This window comes from Pseudopodoces humilis, chromosome 16 (genome assembly GCF_049639895.1).
Source record: "Pseudopodoces humilis isolate 2021_Gansu_Grassland_sample_001 chromosome 16, ASM4963989v1, whole genome shotgun sequence".
In the NCBI taxonomy this organism is placed as follows: domain Eukaryota; kingdom Metazoa; phylum Chordata; class Aves; order Passeriformes; family Paridae; genus Pseudopodoces; species Pseudopodoces humilis.
Window position 1 is genome coordinate 14972970 of NC_142215.1, and position 16683 is coordinate 14989652.

Genomic DNA, 16683 nt, shown 5'->3' on the forward strand with positions numbered 1-16683 from the left:
TTTCTCCTAGTATTTAAATCAGCCTTTAACAGTGTGTTTATTCAGATGAGATATTTACATCAGAGGTAAAATGACTTCTAAAAGAAAAATCTCCTGTGTAGATTCTTAACCAAAAAACTATTTTCTTTACACAGCTTTATGAAGCAGTCTGTGATACATTATTTACAAAGAAATTTTTCACTGCAAATAACACCAAATCCAAACACAATAGAAATTAATATTCTTCTTCTTTAAAAGTCATAAGCAATAATATTGAGACTAACTTTCTCAATTTGTAGTAAGTTAAAGGAAGTCATAACAGAAGAGTAAAACCACAGCCAAACAAATATCCCAGTGCTTTGCCACTGGAATATTTTCTAATTGCAATCTGTCTCTCATACTTGAATTTGTTAAACAGCCTCCAAATAATTTTGAATAGACTCTGGAATAATTTATATTTTGCTGTATGTATTTTTACAGCAAGCACTGTAAACTAATGGTATTTACAATACTGATCTGTACTTACCTAACTGCACCTCAGGAGAGGTTTGAGGCTGCAGATCCTGCAGCAGTCAGGGATTAGCTGTTAAAGGATCAAAGAGTATTCTACAGCCCATAAAGATCCCCTACCTTGACACGACTCACTGCCTCCTGGGCCTGCATCATTCGGATGTTTTTGGAAGGGTTGCGCTCAGACAGCAGCTGGGTGGAGCCCAGGTAATTGGCTGCAAAGATGATTCCATCAATGAGGTCCTCAGGTTCACAGGGTCCTGGAACTGACAGGAGGCATTTACAGTTACTGCCTTTCTAAGGAGTGGGGAAATGAGAAACTGAATAAAGAGTACTGAGGTTTGAACAACCTTTCTAAAATTGGGACTATGCTCACCATCCTCTTTATTCAGCTGTTTACCTTTACATCTAACTTGATTAGATGGACAGTAAAGAATGGTTATTCCAGAGTATGGCTGAATTCTCTTGATAGTGAACATTTTTAATTCCTCAACAGTTTTATAAAAGAAATGTGCTTTGAGCTAGATCCACTTGATGACCTTCTAATGTATTTTTTTAAAAGTATAAAAATCTTGTGTGAGGAGAAAAAGAACACTGAAGGGGAATGTTAATTTTTAAAAAAGGTTTATTGTTCAGTGTTCAATTGATTTATAATCAAGTCAATGTGAAAGATTATTATGTGGAAGAGAAAAAAATATATAGCATGCTATGCTGGTTAAATGTACTGAAATAGTGGTTTACACATACATCTTCTATTGAGATTTCCTATTCTTCGTATTCCCATTCTAATTTAGCAAAAGTCTTCCAACAGAATATAAACATGATAACAAAGCAGTGACTTTCCTCTATAGGCAGTGTTGCTGACACTTATTCATCCCTGCAGATCTCAAATCCTCCTGCTAGAAATCTCAACCCCCAGCAAAATCCCACAGTCTTTGTAATTCAGTACTCAAGGTATACAAACATGTAGATATATAATTATACCAGTCCTGTACTCTTCAGAGACCTGAGATTAACTAACAATGCTCACACAAATTGGAGTTATTTGGTTTGCTATCGAACACCATAGTTTTAATCTTCAAAAGGATACTTATATACCACAGAACACATTTGATTTAGTTCACATCTGTACAAATCCAGTAATGGTTTAGATCTCCATTATAACTCACAATAGAATTCTGTGGAATTTAATTTTTTTTTAAGTATTGGGAAAGCATAAAAAAATATCTTGACAATCTTCACTAGAAGTATGAAAACCCTCAAAGAAATCCTTGAGAAGCTAGTAGTGTAGAAGTCACTGGAACTCTTCATAAAGGTCAAGTGTTTCAATATCTCAAAAAACAATCCTTGTTCTTGCAGCTTTAATTCACTAGAAGAAATCAAAGAAAATGAAAATTCCACAAGAACTTGGTCCCTGTATCACTGCTTCTCTTTGCTTACATCTCTGTACCAGTATGTTTTTCAGCAGATGGATGGTGTATTTTGTAAGGTGCCTCTTCTGATGGTGTTATTAATTTGTTGTTTTATGTCTAAAACTCAGTCTCGCATACACCTGTACTTCTTCCAGCATGCAACAAAATACTAACGTTGCATGATATTGACATCTTGTTTCAAGGGCAGCAGAGAGGGAAATTAATTTATGACGTGAATGTAATGTTAAGGTAGCAAAACTTCATTAGATACCTGCATCAACATGCTTACTCCAAATTAAAGTAGCTTTAATTTGTTTTCTTTCATTCACTTCAGGCTAAGTAAATGAGACTAAATTGAATCAAGATTGCTTTAACTCTGAAATAGGCTTACCCACATGTTTAAATCAGTTTAAGTAAACTCCCTTAGTAGATAATTTAGATTAATTTTCTTGAAATGTTTGTGTATGAAGACAAGTAAAACTGCAATTCTTTGTGCAAATTCTCATACGGTCATTACTACATCGAGCAAAATGCCCAGGGTATCTTTGGGGTCTGTGCAACCTACGGATGCTACAAAGGAAACAAACTCTTCTCATGTCTTGGCTGTTTGTCACATCAATGGTGTTTTTAACTAATTTGTATGAAAAAAATTATTGAGCTTGGAAATAATCTAGGGTGTTAAGCAATTTTGTAATCCTAATGTTACTTATTTGGATTCCTTAAACACTGGGGGCTTTTTTGGTTGGATGTCATTGCATTGTGTCTTCACAGCTTTAAAAAATGGTGTTTTGCAGAATCATTGTACTAGCAACAAAGTCAGCTACATCATGTATAAATCAACAGCAAGCAGCAAATGCTTACAGCAGTAGATAATACAGAAAAAAAAAGAAAAAAAAGAAAAGACACCTTGGGCAGAAAATATTTCCCATCATGAAGGCAATGTAAGCAACTGTCAGGTAAAACAAGACATGTCTTGGAAGGATGGAATGGTGCTGAAAATTGCCAGGGTCAAATTGGGTCACCTGGGTGTTTTCTTCCCTTATCTCTGTCTGCTTTAAATAATGCAAAAATGCAGACTTGGCTGAAATCCCAGCTCATCAGAGCACTTAAGCATGCCCTTGACTGCAAGCATGTGTAAATTCTTACTGATGAGGAAGGGAAGAAGGAACAGGTTTCAAACAGGTGAAGGTTAGTTTGATGTGAGGAAAGATTGGAATTTTATGTAGAATATTGGTGCTTAAGCATTAGATAACTAGTTCTGAAAAAATTTCTGCACTTGTCAAGGCGATAGAGATTACTTGGTTTTCTGCTGATCTGCAAATGTAACGAGTATAAAGCTATTTCTAGACTAAGGAGACTAGGTCCAAACATTTTTAAATTAACATTTGTATTCATAAAATAAGAAAAAAAAACCCTCAACCAAAAAATAAAAAAATCTATAATTTAGCATAACTGAATTCATTAATTTGTTAGGAATGCATTTTTATGTCTACTTAACATCATGTAAGCCAAGGACTCAGTATTTAGAGACTGCACTCTCCGAGCACAGAAGTTAAGCTTCCTGCTGAAATATCAGACTCCGTGAAGTCACTGAGACCTTGGGATGTGTGGCACTGCAGCAGATATTTCATAAGCAGTAAATGGACACGGGGCATAAGTCACCTTCCAGAATGTCTATCTACAACTCCCATTTTCTGACTTCTTTACTTCATCATGCTTGTTACTGTGTAAGGGAATAAGATTTATGGTGATAAGACAGAGTGAAGAAAAGCCAGAACCACTGGACATGGAACTAAATGCTCCTAATGAGCATGTAGTGGTGCTACTACTGAAACAATTCTAACAGCAAAGGACATTGAGATATGATAGATTAAAAGGTATTTTTTATGTTCACGTGGCATATGAAAAATATATCGACAGAAACATGGATATAGCTACTGTAGTTAAGGAGTCATGCTGAAAGTGCTTTAAAACTGAATAAGAATATAACCAGAATATGGTTGTGGTATTGCTGTCAAAGTTCAGGGAACAGCAGTGTTAGCTGGCAGAATCTTTTCTTATGTGCACAAGGGTCCTGAAGAAGGTCCCTTTTTGGGACTCTACATACAAATTAATAATAAAAACTGTGTTTTTCTCTGAGTTCAGAGAGCTGTCATGTAAACTATCATAAGTTCCTAGTGAGCCATGTATTTATTTGTATTAGACAATGTCATATAATACCTGCAATAGAAAAAGCCTAATAGAAAGCTTATCCTCACATACTGTGCCACTACAGAAAAAAATCAGAGCAAGCAAAATGATTGAACTAAAAAAGGTATTATATTATGTAAAGGGTATCCTGACCCCTTTCCAGCAGAGTAGTGAGCTGACTGGTATGATAAGAAAAAGACATAACCTTTTTATCCCAGTAAAATTAACATGTGCAGTTGTATCTGCAGCACTGTGAGGGGGGAATTGTCTCGCCTGCTTTAAAGTTCTGTGCATGCTGGCCTTGCTTTATGCTTGTCCACTATACAATCAGCAGATGCTTATTACAAAGCATCAGCTTGCTTTCTTGTCTCTGCTACCCTGAGGGAATGCATTTAAATGTACCTCTATTTAAGGCCTGTTAGCCAGTATGTGCCAAGTGTTCCATGTAATATCCCTCAGATGTCAACCTGAAGGGACAATCTTTGAACTTTCCTTTTGTTCTAGTTCTTTAAGTAAATTACTGAAACCGAAAATGCTTGTCAAGATGGTGAGATCAGGGAATAAAAGAAAAATGTGTTAGACATCCTAATATTATTCTAAATTGCATTAAGTTTTCCCTGAGTTGAGAATGGCATTACAAATTTTTTCACATTCTTTTAAGGCTTCTATTGTGTATGTTCATGGCAGATCTAAGGTATTGGTGTCTTGAAAGTATCCTACTGTCTTTTCTCATTTTACAGTGTAGTCATTTGCTTTGCAGGAAGAGCTGTGTGCATTTTCCCTATAAAAAGTTCTTCATCTGTCTGTGAATCAGAGAATGGTAATGTTTTTCAGTACAATCCTGTTTTATTTCTGTTCATCTACTTTGGTTAATAAATTGACTTATTTTTCTTCAAACGGAATATATGTAATAGCACTGCAGAAGAAGTTGAAGAAACATGTGAAAGCTCCTGAACAGAGGGCTGGATTACCATTGTTTGGTCATTTCAGGAGAACCTTTCAATTTGTGCAGACAACTGAGGTTCCCAGAGTGCAATAATGGGCCCTGAAGAACACAGTGCTCTTACACATTCATAAATCTCCTGCTGGGGCCCACTCTTACATCCTTTTTAACCCCTTACAGATTTGTAGCCATTCTTAATTTTCACCTGAATCCTTCTGGGAGCTCTACCTGCTCCTCCTTTTTGTCACCACTAGGCACCCATTGCCTAGCGGTGACATTTCCATAAGGAGGGTGAAAATGTTAAATACTTCCATACTTCTCAGCTGTATTCTCTTGGGTTTGACTGGTTTTTAGAACTGTGATATTTTATATTTATTAAAGTATTTGCTTCCACTTTATCCTGCTTTAAGTATGCATGTCAAACTTACCATCAACAAAACTTGGAAAGGAAGACACTTTCTTTGTCTGTTGAGAAATAAAAATGGTATAGCTGTAACAAAATAACTTTCACACAATGAAGTGAATTGTAATTATATTTAAACAGCTGACCACTGTCACATAGGCACTGTTTAGCACACTGAACATATTACATCACAGTCGTTAACCCAACCTGTTACACAGTGCTCTGTACTCTGGAGTCTCAAAGTATTTTAAGGTCCCACCAGACAAAAAAACAAGGGAGGCATGGGGGAGACCATAAAAATGGACTGGGAAGTCAGATATCAAATGAACAATACAAACCAGCAATTCCCAATACAATCAGTTGCCTACTAGATCACATTGCCCATTATCGATATCCCAAATTTCCAATAAAGAATGTTTAACAATGTTTTACAAAGCAAGATTCTGGGTCAGTGAAGGACAAGAACTGTCCTTGACTGCTCAGTCCATAGAATTACACTTAATCTTAGCAGGGGACATAACAGTGCTCTTCTTAGGCTACTGTCCCTAGTCTCAATGAACAGATACAGTCCTTCCATTCTTTGTCTTTTGCCAGCCTCCTCAATCATTCCCATTTCCAGGAAAGAGGCTGATTTCTCCATTATGGGAAAAGGCTTTAGAAATGTGCCTGTTCGTTAATTTAACAGGCTACAGGCTAAATATGTTATGGTTTTGAGATAAGAGAGTTCTGCTTTTAAGTCTCAATTTCATTTCATTGTGTCTAGCCCCAAGCATAACTCATTCTGCTTTCTCAGATGTCTTTGCTCCAGTCTTCAGTGACAAGAGCAGGTCTGTCTATCACTGTGTCTCTTCACAGCTGACTAAGCCAGGATTGACATTGGGAGAGGGTGGGGGAGGAATGGAAGCAGAACATGATTTCTTTTGGATGCCACTTTTGCACTCCAATAATCCAAAAAGAGAACTTTTGAAGTGTTCTCCCTACTCTGCGTGTCGTCAGAAAATTTTAGGCTTGAGTACATGCCATAGACAGTTACATAAAATGGATGAGGCAGCAAAAATTCATGGGTATAGTTCAAAGCCTTTTCAGAGTAGGCAGATATGATATTTATTGTCAGTTCAGGAAAAGAAAAGGAGCCTAGGTTTGTGTACATGAGAGAGAGAAGGCTGATAGTGTGAGGGCTGCTTTTCCTGCTGGGAGCCTGGCTGCAGGAAGGCAGGCAGCACAACTGGCAGCCCCAGGTACCTACCTCAGGGGGATTGTTATTGTCAACTGGGCCATTGAGGTCTGAACGCTGCTGCTTCCTGGGCTGCTCTAAACCATTGCACACCTGCAAGAAAAAAGAAAAGACTTCAGACTGTTTTCTAGAAAGCTTTAAAACAAAGTAGAGATTTCAGTGGAAGTCGATGATACAAAGATGATAAGAAAATTTTGACCAGATTAAATAAAATAAAAATTCACAAAACTCTAACATATGAAAATCTATTTATTGTGTTCTCCATTACTTATCTGAAGTTATTTATGCACAATCAATATTCATTACTGGTACCATGTATACATATATACCAATATTCAGTACTGGTACATCTATAATGTGATAGAGCAGTTGGAATTTCCTATTGTAATTTAGCAAATATCAGTTTCACATAAAAGTGTTCAGTTGTTTAATTATAATAAAATATCTACTTTGATATAAATAATAGGACATTTCAATTATCATTAAGTAGCAGTTACAGTACTGCTTTAAATTTAAATTACTTTATGTCAATGAAAATTTTTCATATGAAATTAAGTCAAATGCTATCATGCCCAAATAAATCAGAAAGCAAAGGCAGAATTTTTAAATATGTTTATTCTCAATATTGTACAAAGTCAAAGCAGCCCTAATGGCCATCTCTAATCTGAAAAACAGAATTCTAGCACTGAATCTAGGATCCTGTCTGTAGGAGATGCTTCATGGCATGTCCTTCCTTGTGGGCCAAGCAAATCTACAGGATGCTGGCAGTACAGCCTCAGGCTTCAGAAGAAATGTGAAAGAGAAAATAAAAAATCATGCACAAAGAAAACACTAACTATTTTAAACTACCCCTTTTTTCCTGTTCTAGTAGTCTCAGGGGCAGAATTTCTTTTCCAGACCTGACCTAAGTCATACAACACCAGCACCCAGCATGGAGAGTGCCCATGTCCTGCAAGTACCGAGAAAGTGAAGTTTTCAAGGATCAGATTTTCAGTGTTACAAATCTGGAAAACCAAGATGATTTCTGGAACAAATTTGTATGGTTTAGGATATTTCATTTTCTCTCTTTTCTTAGTTTCCCTATAGTGTATAAAAATGAGGGCTAAAATGCCACTGCCATTGTAAAGCTTCAGAAATAAAAACTTGTATTGACAATTGTGCAAATGGAAATCACTGAGGATTATTTGAAAGGGTCAGCCTGAATGTTAAATGGGAATTTAACTCCTTGGCTTCTGACTTTCAAATGCAGTATGTAGCTGCAGGCAAAGCAAGTCTTTATGTTCACCTCTAGACAAATTATTCCCTATGACTAAGATTTAATCAGCAGAACAAATTATGCTAATAAAGCAGACACATCAGAGCTCAGTAATGACAATTTTCAGGTAAGACAACATACACAAAGCAAAGATTTTCCCAAATAGTAAGCAGGACTTGAAGAACAAAACAACTAGCTGAGACTGAAGTCTGAGATACACCTAGACTTGGGAAACCCACCATATCCCTGCTTATAAACACAATTCTGTTTGAGACAAGACAAATCTAATTATATTGCATGGCTAAACTAATAGGGAGCAATCTGTATTGATGTGCAGTGAAATATATTAATAAGGTAAACAAATATCTAGAGGACTTTAATAAAACAAGCATAATAATCATATATGATTCCCTAAAGTGGCAGGATTTAGATCGAGTAGCCTTTAAGCCTTTAAGGGATTATGACATGGCCACAATGAAGATACATTAAACAGCAAATACATTAACTGTAATTTGTACAACAGAATGTCAGTACTTTTAAAGCTCTGTCAGTTCTGATTACCACACATTTGACTGAACTGAAAATGCACCTGCATGTAAAGAAAGAATTGTCTGCCTTTATAAGCATCACCTGGGTGCTGTAACATTAAAATAGGTCTCTGTCTCAAATCTGCCATCTCAGTGGATTCAGTCAACCCTGGGGATCATGATATCAATCATGCTCTGTGGTAATTGTTGCATATGTAATCCCACACAGTCCTAATAGAAAATCTGGCCAAACATTTGCATAGCTTCCCAGTTTTGATTTATTCAAAGGTGTGATTTACTGGAACTCCTATTTTCAGGATCTCAGGAACATGAACAAAGCTTACTTGCTCCCAGTCACATATGTAGTCTGTATGTGGTTATTATGCACTTCCTGGTTCCAAAGAGAAGCCCAAGCAGAATTCACAAAAAGTGGGATCAATTAACACATCACCTCTACAAGGAACATAACCAATGTTTTTTGTTATTATTTCGTGTCCAAAAATGAAGGCTGTTATTTTTCCCAGAGTTTTGTCTGTGTGTTGAGCAGCCCCAATTAATTAGGCAGAATCTCAGGTAGAAAGAATTCATCCATTCCTTTTAGGCACATCTGTCCAAAGAATAAGTTCCTCCTCTGGCTGATCTATTAACACTTTGCTATTTAAAAAGGTTGTGATGGAGAGGGGTGGGTGTCACTGTGAGCACTTCCTGCAAACAAAACTGACTGTAACATCACATTACTGAGATCCTCCCAGCTTTGGAGGTAGCACAGCCTTCAGCAGCAGCCTGTGTAAGGGAGCTGTGCCTCTCTCAGGCTTTCTGTGCCCAACAACTGCCTGCAGAAGCAAGTACAGGGAGAAGGGCTTCCCTTTCACTCCAGAGGACTTACAGAGTTGCGGAACAGAACTATGTAGAGTTGTAGGCAAGGCTGCATCCACAGCTACAAACAATGTAGTGTTGGACATTTGGAAGGAGATGCCTCTAGACCAAGGGACTGTTGGAGCTTCTTTATGGAATAATTTTTAGAAAATATAAATTCTAATATTCATTGGGGCTGGAAGTTGGTTCATACTTGTGTCATAGTGATCTGACTAACGTGAAGTAAATTATCATACTTGATACTTGCTTTCTTCATGTTTCTTACAGAATTTCCAGTTTATGTTGCTGGTTTGAGCTGAAAAATCACATTTGAGGGAAACACAAGGTATTATAATTAATTTATACCCTGGCTTGTAATTTAGAGTAGGACCTAAAACAAAAACAGAAATTTTGAACTGACTGCATACTAGCACAAGGGCACAGCTACATTAAAAGTCTGTCACCCTAGGACAAGATTCTGATAAAAGATTCTGCAATGCAAGGATGAAAAAATATTATGTAGTGTAGGTGTAGTGTTTTTAATACTTTTGCCTCTGAGAAAGTACTGAGGCAGTGTCCAGCATGTGAAGGAACATGAAGCAGCAGAAAATGTCATTTTTAGGCTGAGAGGAAAATCAGACTCTACTTACTTGAGATCACTGAAGCACCTGTGGAGATCTTTCCATAGCAAGCCTGAAACTCCACCCATGCCCTGTCCAGCCCTGTCCTGGTGGTTAATTACCAGGCCTGGTAATTCCTTGGGGCCCCTCCCAGGAAGCCAGACCACCTTTATAACCCCTTTCTGCAGCATAAAGTCTCTTGTAGCTGGAGGCTGGTGGGGAGTGAGTTCTGCTCTTCTGTACCACCTGGCTGTTTGCTCCAGTGTGAGCTGTTTGGCTTGTCAGTCAAACACTCATCTCACCAACACTGGTCCTCCTCACAGCTGCTGCCTGTGATCCTGAGAGCTGCTGTGGTGCTCAGCACTGATGAAGCACTTTCCTGCTGGGGATCGTTCTCCTGCAAAGCAGCAGGTTACTCCCTTCCCTGATTTATCCACAATTTGTCTGAGAGAAAAGCTCAAAGGCATGGCAATGCTTTGTTAGTATGTTTAAACATTTAAATAATGAGCCGTATCTTCCACACCTGCCCATCTCTTTAGCAGCAATGCTGTTTGACATTAGCAAATAATGTGTTCAGAGAGCAGTGTACTGGCTTATATATTATGAAACTCATCTTGAAGATGACTAAGCTCTTTGGAAAAGAGATGTTTTGTAGTGGGTTCCAGTTGAAAAAGGTTCCTTGTGGTAGGCTCTAAGGAGAAAAAAATACCTATTGGGAAAGAGATGTTTTGTGGTAAATGGATAGAATTGTTGTTACTTGTTGAACAAGTAAACCTATAGACCTGACTGACCTTTCAGCCAGGTTTGTTGTCTATCTAGAACAAAAGCAAAGCAGATGGATCTTATATTTGCCACATAAGGACAAAACTTCCATTATTACTTTCTGTAATGTGTTGTTTCCTGCTGACAGTTTATCATTGGGTGATGTGTCCTCACCTCAAGGTGCATCTAAAATATCCTTTAAAAGAAGAGGTGGTAGGCTAGTATCAAGTCTGTTATGGCAGTCCTATTCCTATTAAATTGGACAAGTGAAATAACCTCCCTCCTGAAGGCTGCTGCTGTGGAATGGGATGGCCTAATGTACCTCCCTGAGCCCTGCCCCAACACTGGTAACATTGTCAGCAGGAGCTGCTCGGCCCAGCAGGATACTCCTGCCAAGACAGACTGAATGAGGCAGTTCTTGACTAGCTGCAGGTTTTCTGATCGTGATCACAGGAAAAAGGTCAGACTTCACACTCTCCTCTCACAAAGATTACATTACTTATGTGTTAATTTAGTGGTGGTGCTAGTACATATCAGGAGTGAAGAGAAAGAAATTTCTGATGAGTAATTCCAAGTATGCAAGTCAAGTTTAGAAAAAGAGGAGTCAGAATAAGTTGAGTGATCTAAGGGTTTCACAAAATTATTTCAGTACTCTATCAAATTTCAATAGACATTAAAATAATTGCCAATTTATTTTTACCACCTCAAAGAAACATTTTTTTTTCTTTTGTCCTTGCATGTATTTAAAATTGAGAACCAGCCATGAGTTCAGAGAAACAGCTCTGCTGAATTCTTAGGGAGATGTAATTAGGAGCTCATGCTGCCTTCTGATTTAAACTTCCTGAGAAGGCTTTGTCGCTAATGCATCTTTAGGCAACAGACATTGATTTTGCTGTCGACTGGTATCAGGAGCTGACTGCTAGAAGTCTGTGGCTTGGCCAATTAGCACAGAGAAACTGTTTGAGACGTTTGGACTGTTTAGCACTTTCCAGTAAATACTTGGTAGGTTTGGGAACTGTCACTTGCTAACAGTTATTTATTAGTTCTGCCCCACAGCTGCCTAGAACACACAGGAGAATGCAGAAACCTTCTTTAATACTTTTCATCTACACCCATTTGTGCTTTCTACAAACTGTTCTCAAATGCATCCCATAATACTCAGACTGACTTCCAGCAAGATATTCCTAAGATACACATTTTCTAAACTGTCCATCATTTTAGTTTCTTCATGCTGTTCTAAAGGTGAAATCTTTTATGGACAAAAGACTCTTGGATTTGGACTCTGCAGCAGCAGAGCACCATCCCCATGCTGAGAGAAGGAAATAAATGTTTGTGTCAATACTGAGCTCTACCAGCACAGGCAAAGGAAGTACAGTAGCAGCATTGATGTGTGCAAAGCTGTTGGAGGGGGGAAAAGAGAATGGCTTCATTAAATTTTCTTTCACAAATCTTTGTAGGGATCTTTTGTCTTTCTGGTTGTCCATGTTGAGGAAGTATAAGGACACAGCCTATATGAAAGTTGTGAAAGCAGACTGACACTGCAGGAGCTCATGGTGTCCCTGCTAGGGCAGTTTGTATAAGCATATTTGGTTAGGTTCTCAAAGGTAATAATATAATAATCATAAAAGAATGATTGAGATAGGAGAAGCAGTAGGAATTAGTATCATAGGCAGCATCATTAAAAAGCAGCCTTCCCTCTGAGGTCCTCCTTTGTAAAGGAGGCAAATTTCATGGCAAATTCCTGTTTCTTCAAAAGGATAGAGGTGAGGTAGGGTGTTGTTGCTGTTACAAACATTTTCTTTTACTGTTGGTAAAGAAGATTTGCTTGAATAAGGTAGGAGAGGATACATTCTCAGGAGTCTGGAATCTACCTAGAGCAGACATTAGGAACAAGGGCTGATTAAACTGTCAGTGCTCAAGTGTTGAGTTCCACAGTCATCTTCAGCCCCTCCCCAGCAGAAATAGCTCTCAGCCATGCCAATGCCAGTGCTTCAAGGGCAGGATCATAGCGGGGATGAACAGAGTAAACTCTGCCACATAGGAGGTTCCAGAGGAGTTGATTAGTGCAAAAAGATGTCTTCCATTGTTTATTATTTCAGCTGTTGTCCAATGTTTTGCTTTTTTCTTGCTTGCTTCTACAGTTCTTTAATGATGCTAATTTTGCACATGCAACAGGAGAAACTGAAATTTCAAATGCAGTTGGGGGTGGCAGGATGGGGCTGGGACTGCCCCATGCCATCCTGTTGTGGGGGCAGGAAGCAGGACAGGGCTATGCTGCAGTGAACTGGAGAAAAGCTTTTTTTGTGGTTTCAGCTTTGGTTTAGATTAGGCCATTGCTCATATTTTGTTCAGTACAAGCACACATTTACAACATGAGATTACTCACATTTTTCACCTGGTAAAGCCATTCCTGTGTTGAATATTGTTAATATGCCAAGCCAACAGTTACTGTAGCTAACTACTACAATTGTAGTAATATTTGTGTTGAAGCAAATCTAACAGCATTCCAAAAAGCAACTACTTTTTCACAGGAATAGCACATATTTCAAATTTCTGGTTGCACTCTATGCTACTGTCAGTTGAAGGAGTCATTCAGTTCATCCTCTTCCATACAAGAATATACCTGTCAGCTAATTCATGTTTGTCACATTAAAAACTGTGGTAATTCAGGAGAATTACATCAGTGGCACGTCTGACCAGACTCAATTTCTCTGCTAAAGGTAAAACATATGAAATGAAATTAGAAATAGAAATAGAAAAATTCTTCATGTGATACTTTAACAATTAGCTGGGAGGTGACCAATATATCAAATGGATGTGCAAAAAATTCCTAGCTTGGGGGAACAGTTAAATTTGAGTTGTTATAAAATACCAAAAATAGTCAGTTTAACTTCATAGATGTGATGCCTTTCTTAAATAACATAAGCATGGAAAACCTGCAAGGAATAGGGATGGTGCTAAGCAGTGAGTTAGAACAAATATATACTCTAAATGTATTCTAGGTTTCCCTCAGACTTGTCTAGTGCTTGTCTAGTCCCCTTCAGTGCCTCCCTAGAAGTATTTACAAATAAAGGTTAATCAAGCCAAGCTCATATATCCCTGAACTTTTCAAGCCTGAGAATGTGTATTTAAGACATGAGACTGGCCCACACTGAAAGTCAAACAAGATGCTTACTTTGTTTTTCCTTCTCTGTAAATTTTTGGGTCTTTCTTAAAAAGTGACAATTTTCTGGGGCAAACCTGGCAACAAGAACCTTTAAAATCCCCTTTTTTACTTGGTATTTAGCATGCAGAACAAACAGAATGTTAGCACCTATCATGAGCTAAGAATTAATAGCTGTGTATTTTAAAGGAATGTAAATGTTATAATAGGCAGTAATGCTACCTATGTGAGGCAGGAAAGGAGAGGAGCAGAAACATGAAAAAGCTAAGGATAGCATACTACATGCATAAAACAACAAATGCACCTTCCTGCTTGCTCATTTTTTACAAAAACTGACATACACATAGTATATCTTGATTTAACCTAGAAGCATTCAAATCTATATTTTTTAAAGAATACCAAGGCCAAAAAAAGTGCTCTATATGCAATATGTATGCCTCTGTCATCCCTTTCAGCATGACATTTTATACTGTGAGATGCACACTTCTAATAACAGATCTTTTAGCAAGGTAACAAAACCAAGGCTCTTCTAAGCAGCTTCTCTGCAAACAGTAAGTTTAGCAGGCAGATACTGACAATAGCCTTGCATTTTTTCCTTTCACTCTGAAAGAAACTGAATTATTGTAGATGGTTTAAATATTGTAGTTAAAATTAAGGCTGTCTTGGTTTCACAAATGAGAAACAGGTTCATCTAATTCCATCCATCCCTTTGAGGTTTCATAGTAAATATTAGAAGAATTGAATGCCCCAGAAGAAAAACAAAATCCTCTGCACTTTACCTAAATTCTTTGAGGTCCACTATTAATGCTAAACATCCAACCACACCTTGTGCAAAGGACTTTTGAGGAGCTATGAAGAAAAAATCTCAGTTGGGCAGAAATGGGTACTGAACTCTTATTCTCATGCCCTCATCCTGAGCCTGATTTGTAAATCTAGCTAAAGCTGAGAATGATTGCCTGCAGTAGGTGAGAAGAACACAGCAAGGTAAGACCAGTCTTGTCATGACACACACATTTAAATAATGCTTGCCAAAGGTTATTGAACTTGTTTTTCACTCTTTCTTTTACATCCCTGAAGGTGGGTAGAGGGAGAATTACCTCATGCCTCCAATTGGGAGCCTCTGTATCTCTGTAAGAAGTACCACTTCACAGCTTTTTGCCTTGGAGGCTTGTGCTCTTCTCTTCAGTGAAGTTCCCACAGCAGCCATGCCCTGTTGCCTTCCTTATAAATGAAATGTATGCCTTGCCACCCAGTTTGTTTAGCCTGGAGTAGATACACCCATACAGCTGTATCTCTAATTTCCTGTCTCCATGTTTGAAGGAATGAAACACTGTGTACAGTCCAGTGTTCTCTATGCATTAAGACAGGAGTTTGTGGTTGCTATTAGAAGTGATGGTATAACCCCAGCCTGGGGTTACCTATCACAGCAGTGCTTCCCTCGTTATTAAATAAGATGAAGGCACTGGTCCAAGACTGACAGGAAATAACAATCAAAGTTCAGACATGCAGTTCAGAAATACTTAGGTGCTTTTGGTTTTTTTCACACCAGGGCAGTTCAACCAATACCCAGGTGTTACACAACCCTCAGCTGTTAGGAGCCTATTGAGAATGATAAAGGTACAATGCAGTTCAGCCCAGCTTCTGATAAATAAACTTCAAAACAGCAAAAAGCTGTCGAAATGGAAGTCTATTTTGAATGGGAAATCATCTGGGGTGGGGGTGGACCCAACAATTACTTAGTCAAGCACTGAGGAATTCTTTCTTATTCAGGAACTCCTTTTGTCATTTGTTCTGCAAATATTATGAGAACTTGCAAGGAACAACTTTCCCAGTAGTAGCTACTGGGAGAAAGACCATCACAAAAGCATGCCACCTCAACCTCTGTGCTCCCAGCTAACACCTAGTAGCTGTTCATTCAACATCAGCAAGCTTATTCACCAAGGGACTTTTATGCTGGCAGTAGGGCACTGAATATAGTAAGTTGCACAATTTGGTTGTAATTATACTTCTGGAAATAGAATGTAGTAATGAATATTAAAAACTTGCTGCAGATATGGGAAATCTGAAAATACCCCCCTAAGACTTTTTTTTGTTCACAATTATAATGAAGGTCGACCTGTTTCATCACCATATACTTAAACATTTGATTTCCTTTTACTGTTTTTCAGAGGAATTAATATATTTTAATGGAATCACCTACACTAAATTGTTTAACTATGGCGCACTTAATTATAGAAAAACCTGTTTAGAGAGTTTATATAGCTGAAAGAGGAAACATATGCATGCAAAGTTTAACAAGGCATTTTAATTAAAGATAAGGCAAAATAATTCATTTATCCTTACTAGTTGTTATCCAAGCACATGTTATGTTTCAACTCTTTTAGGTAGATCTATTCATGGCAGATGAAAGATAACTAATATTCAACTGCATATAATTTTAGAGATGCAAAGTTAAGGCTTTAAAATGACATTAGGGAATGAGGTATGTCTCTCTAAGAAGTAACCACATTCAATTTGAGACTTCAGGGAAAAAAGGCACATCTCTCTTCCTTTAGAAAAGCTTGAGCTTCATTCTTAGACTTTTTCTGCCACTCAGCATTAGAACAAGAAAAGATCATGCACAGTTTAAATTAACTTCTACAGCATTCTTTTGATGAAACTGCTTAACAGCATTTTTGGTAAGAGTAAAGCTCCTATTTCTTCCTTCTTGTCAAGGTCAAGATATGTCCAGCTAGTAAAAATACCACAGCAATATGCAGGCACTTCTTGAAGGGTTTTTGTTTAACTTATACAGTATGTCTAGATTCAACATTCATTCTCTCAAAAACAG

General features: G+C 37.8%; 1 protein-coding gene across 10 annotated transcripts in view; it reads right to left on the minus strand.

The window, feature by feature from the left end:
• The window catches only part of APBA2 (amyloid beta precursor protein binding family A member 2), an 88593-nt gene that overhangs the window by 20117 nt on the left and 51793 nt on the right, over nucleotides 1–16683 (minus strand). For all 10 annotated transcript variants that reach the window (XM_088063043.1, XM_005521450.3, XM_005521449.3 and 7 more), the window contains 3 exons: nucleotides 6684–6764; nucleotides 5463–5499; nucleotides 610–755 (listed from right to left, as the gene is read on the minus strand). In XM_088063043.1, coding sequence (XP_087919169.1) covers nucleotides 610–755; nucleotides 5463–5499; nucleotides 6684–6764 — 264 coding nt within the window. The remainder of the gene's footprint in view (nucleotides 1–609; nucleotides 756–5462; nucleotides 5500–6683; nucleotides 6765–16683) is intronic.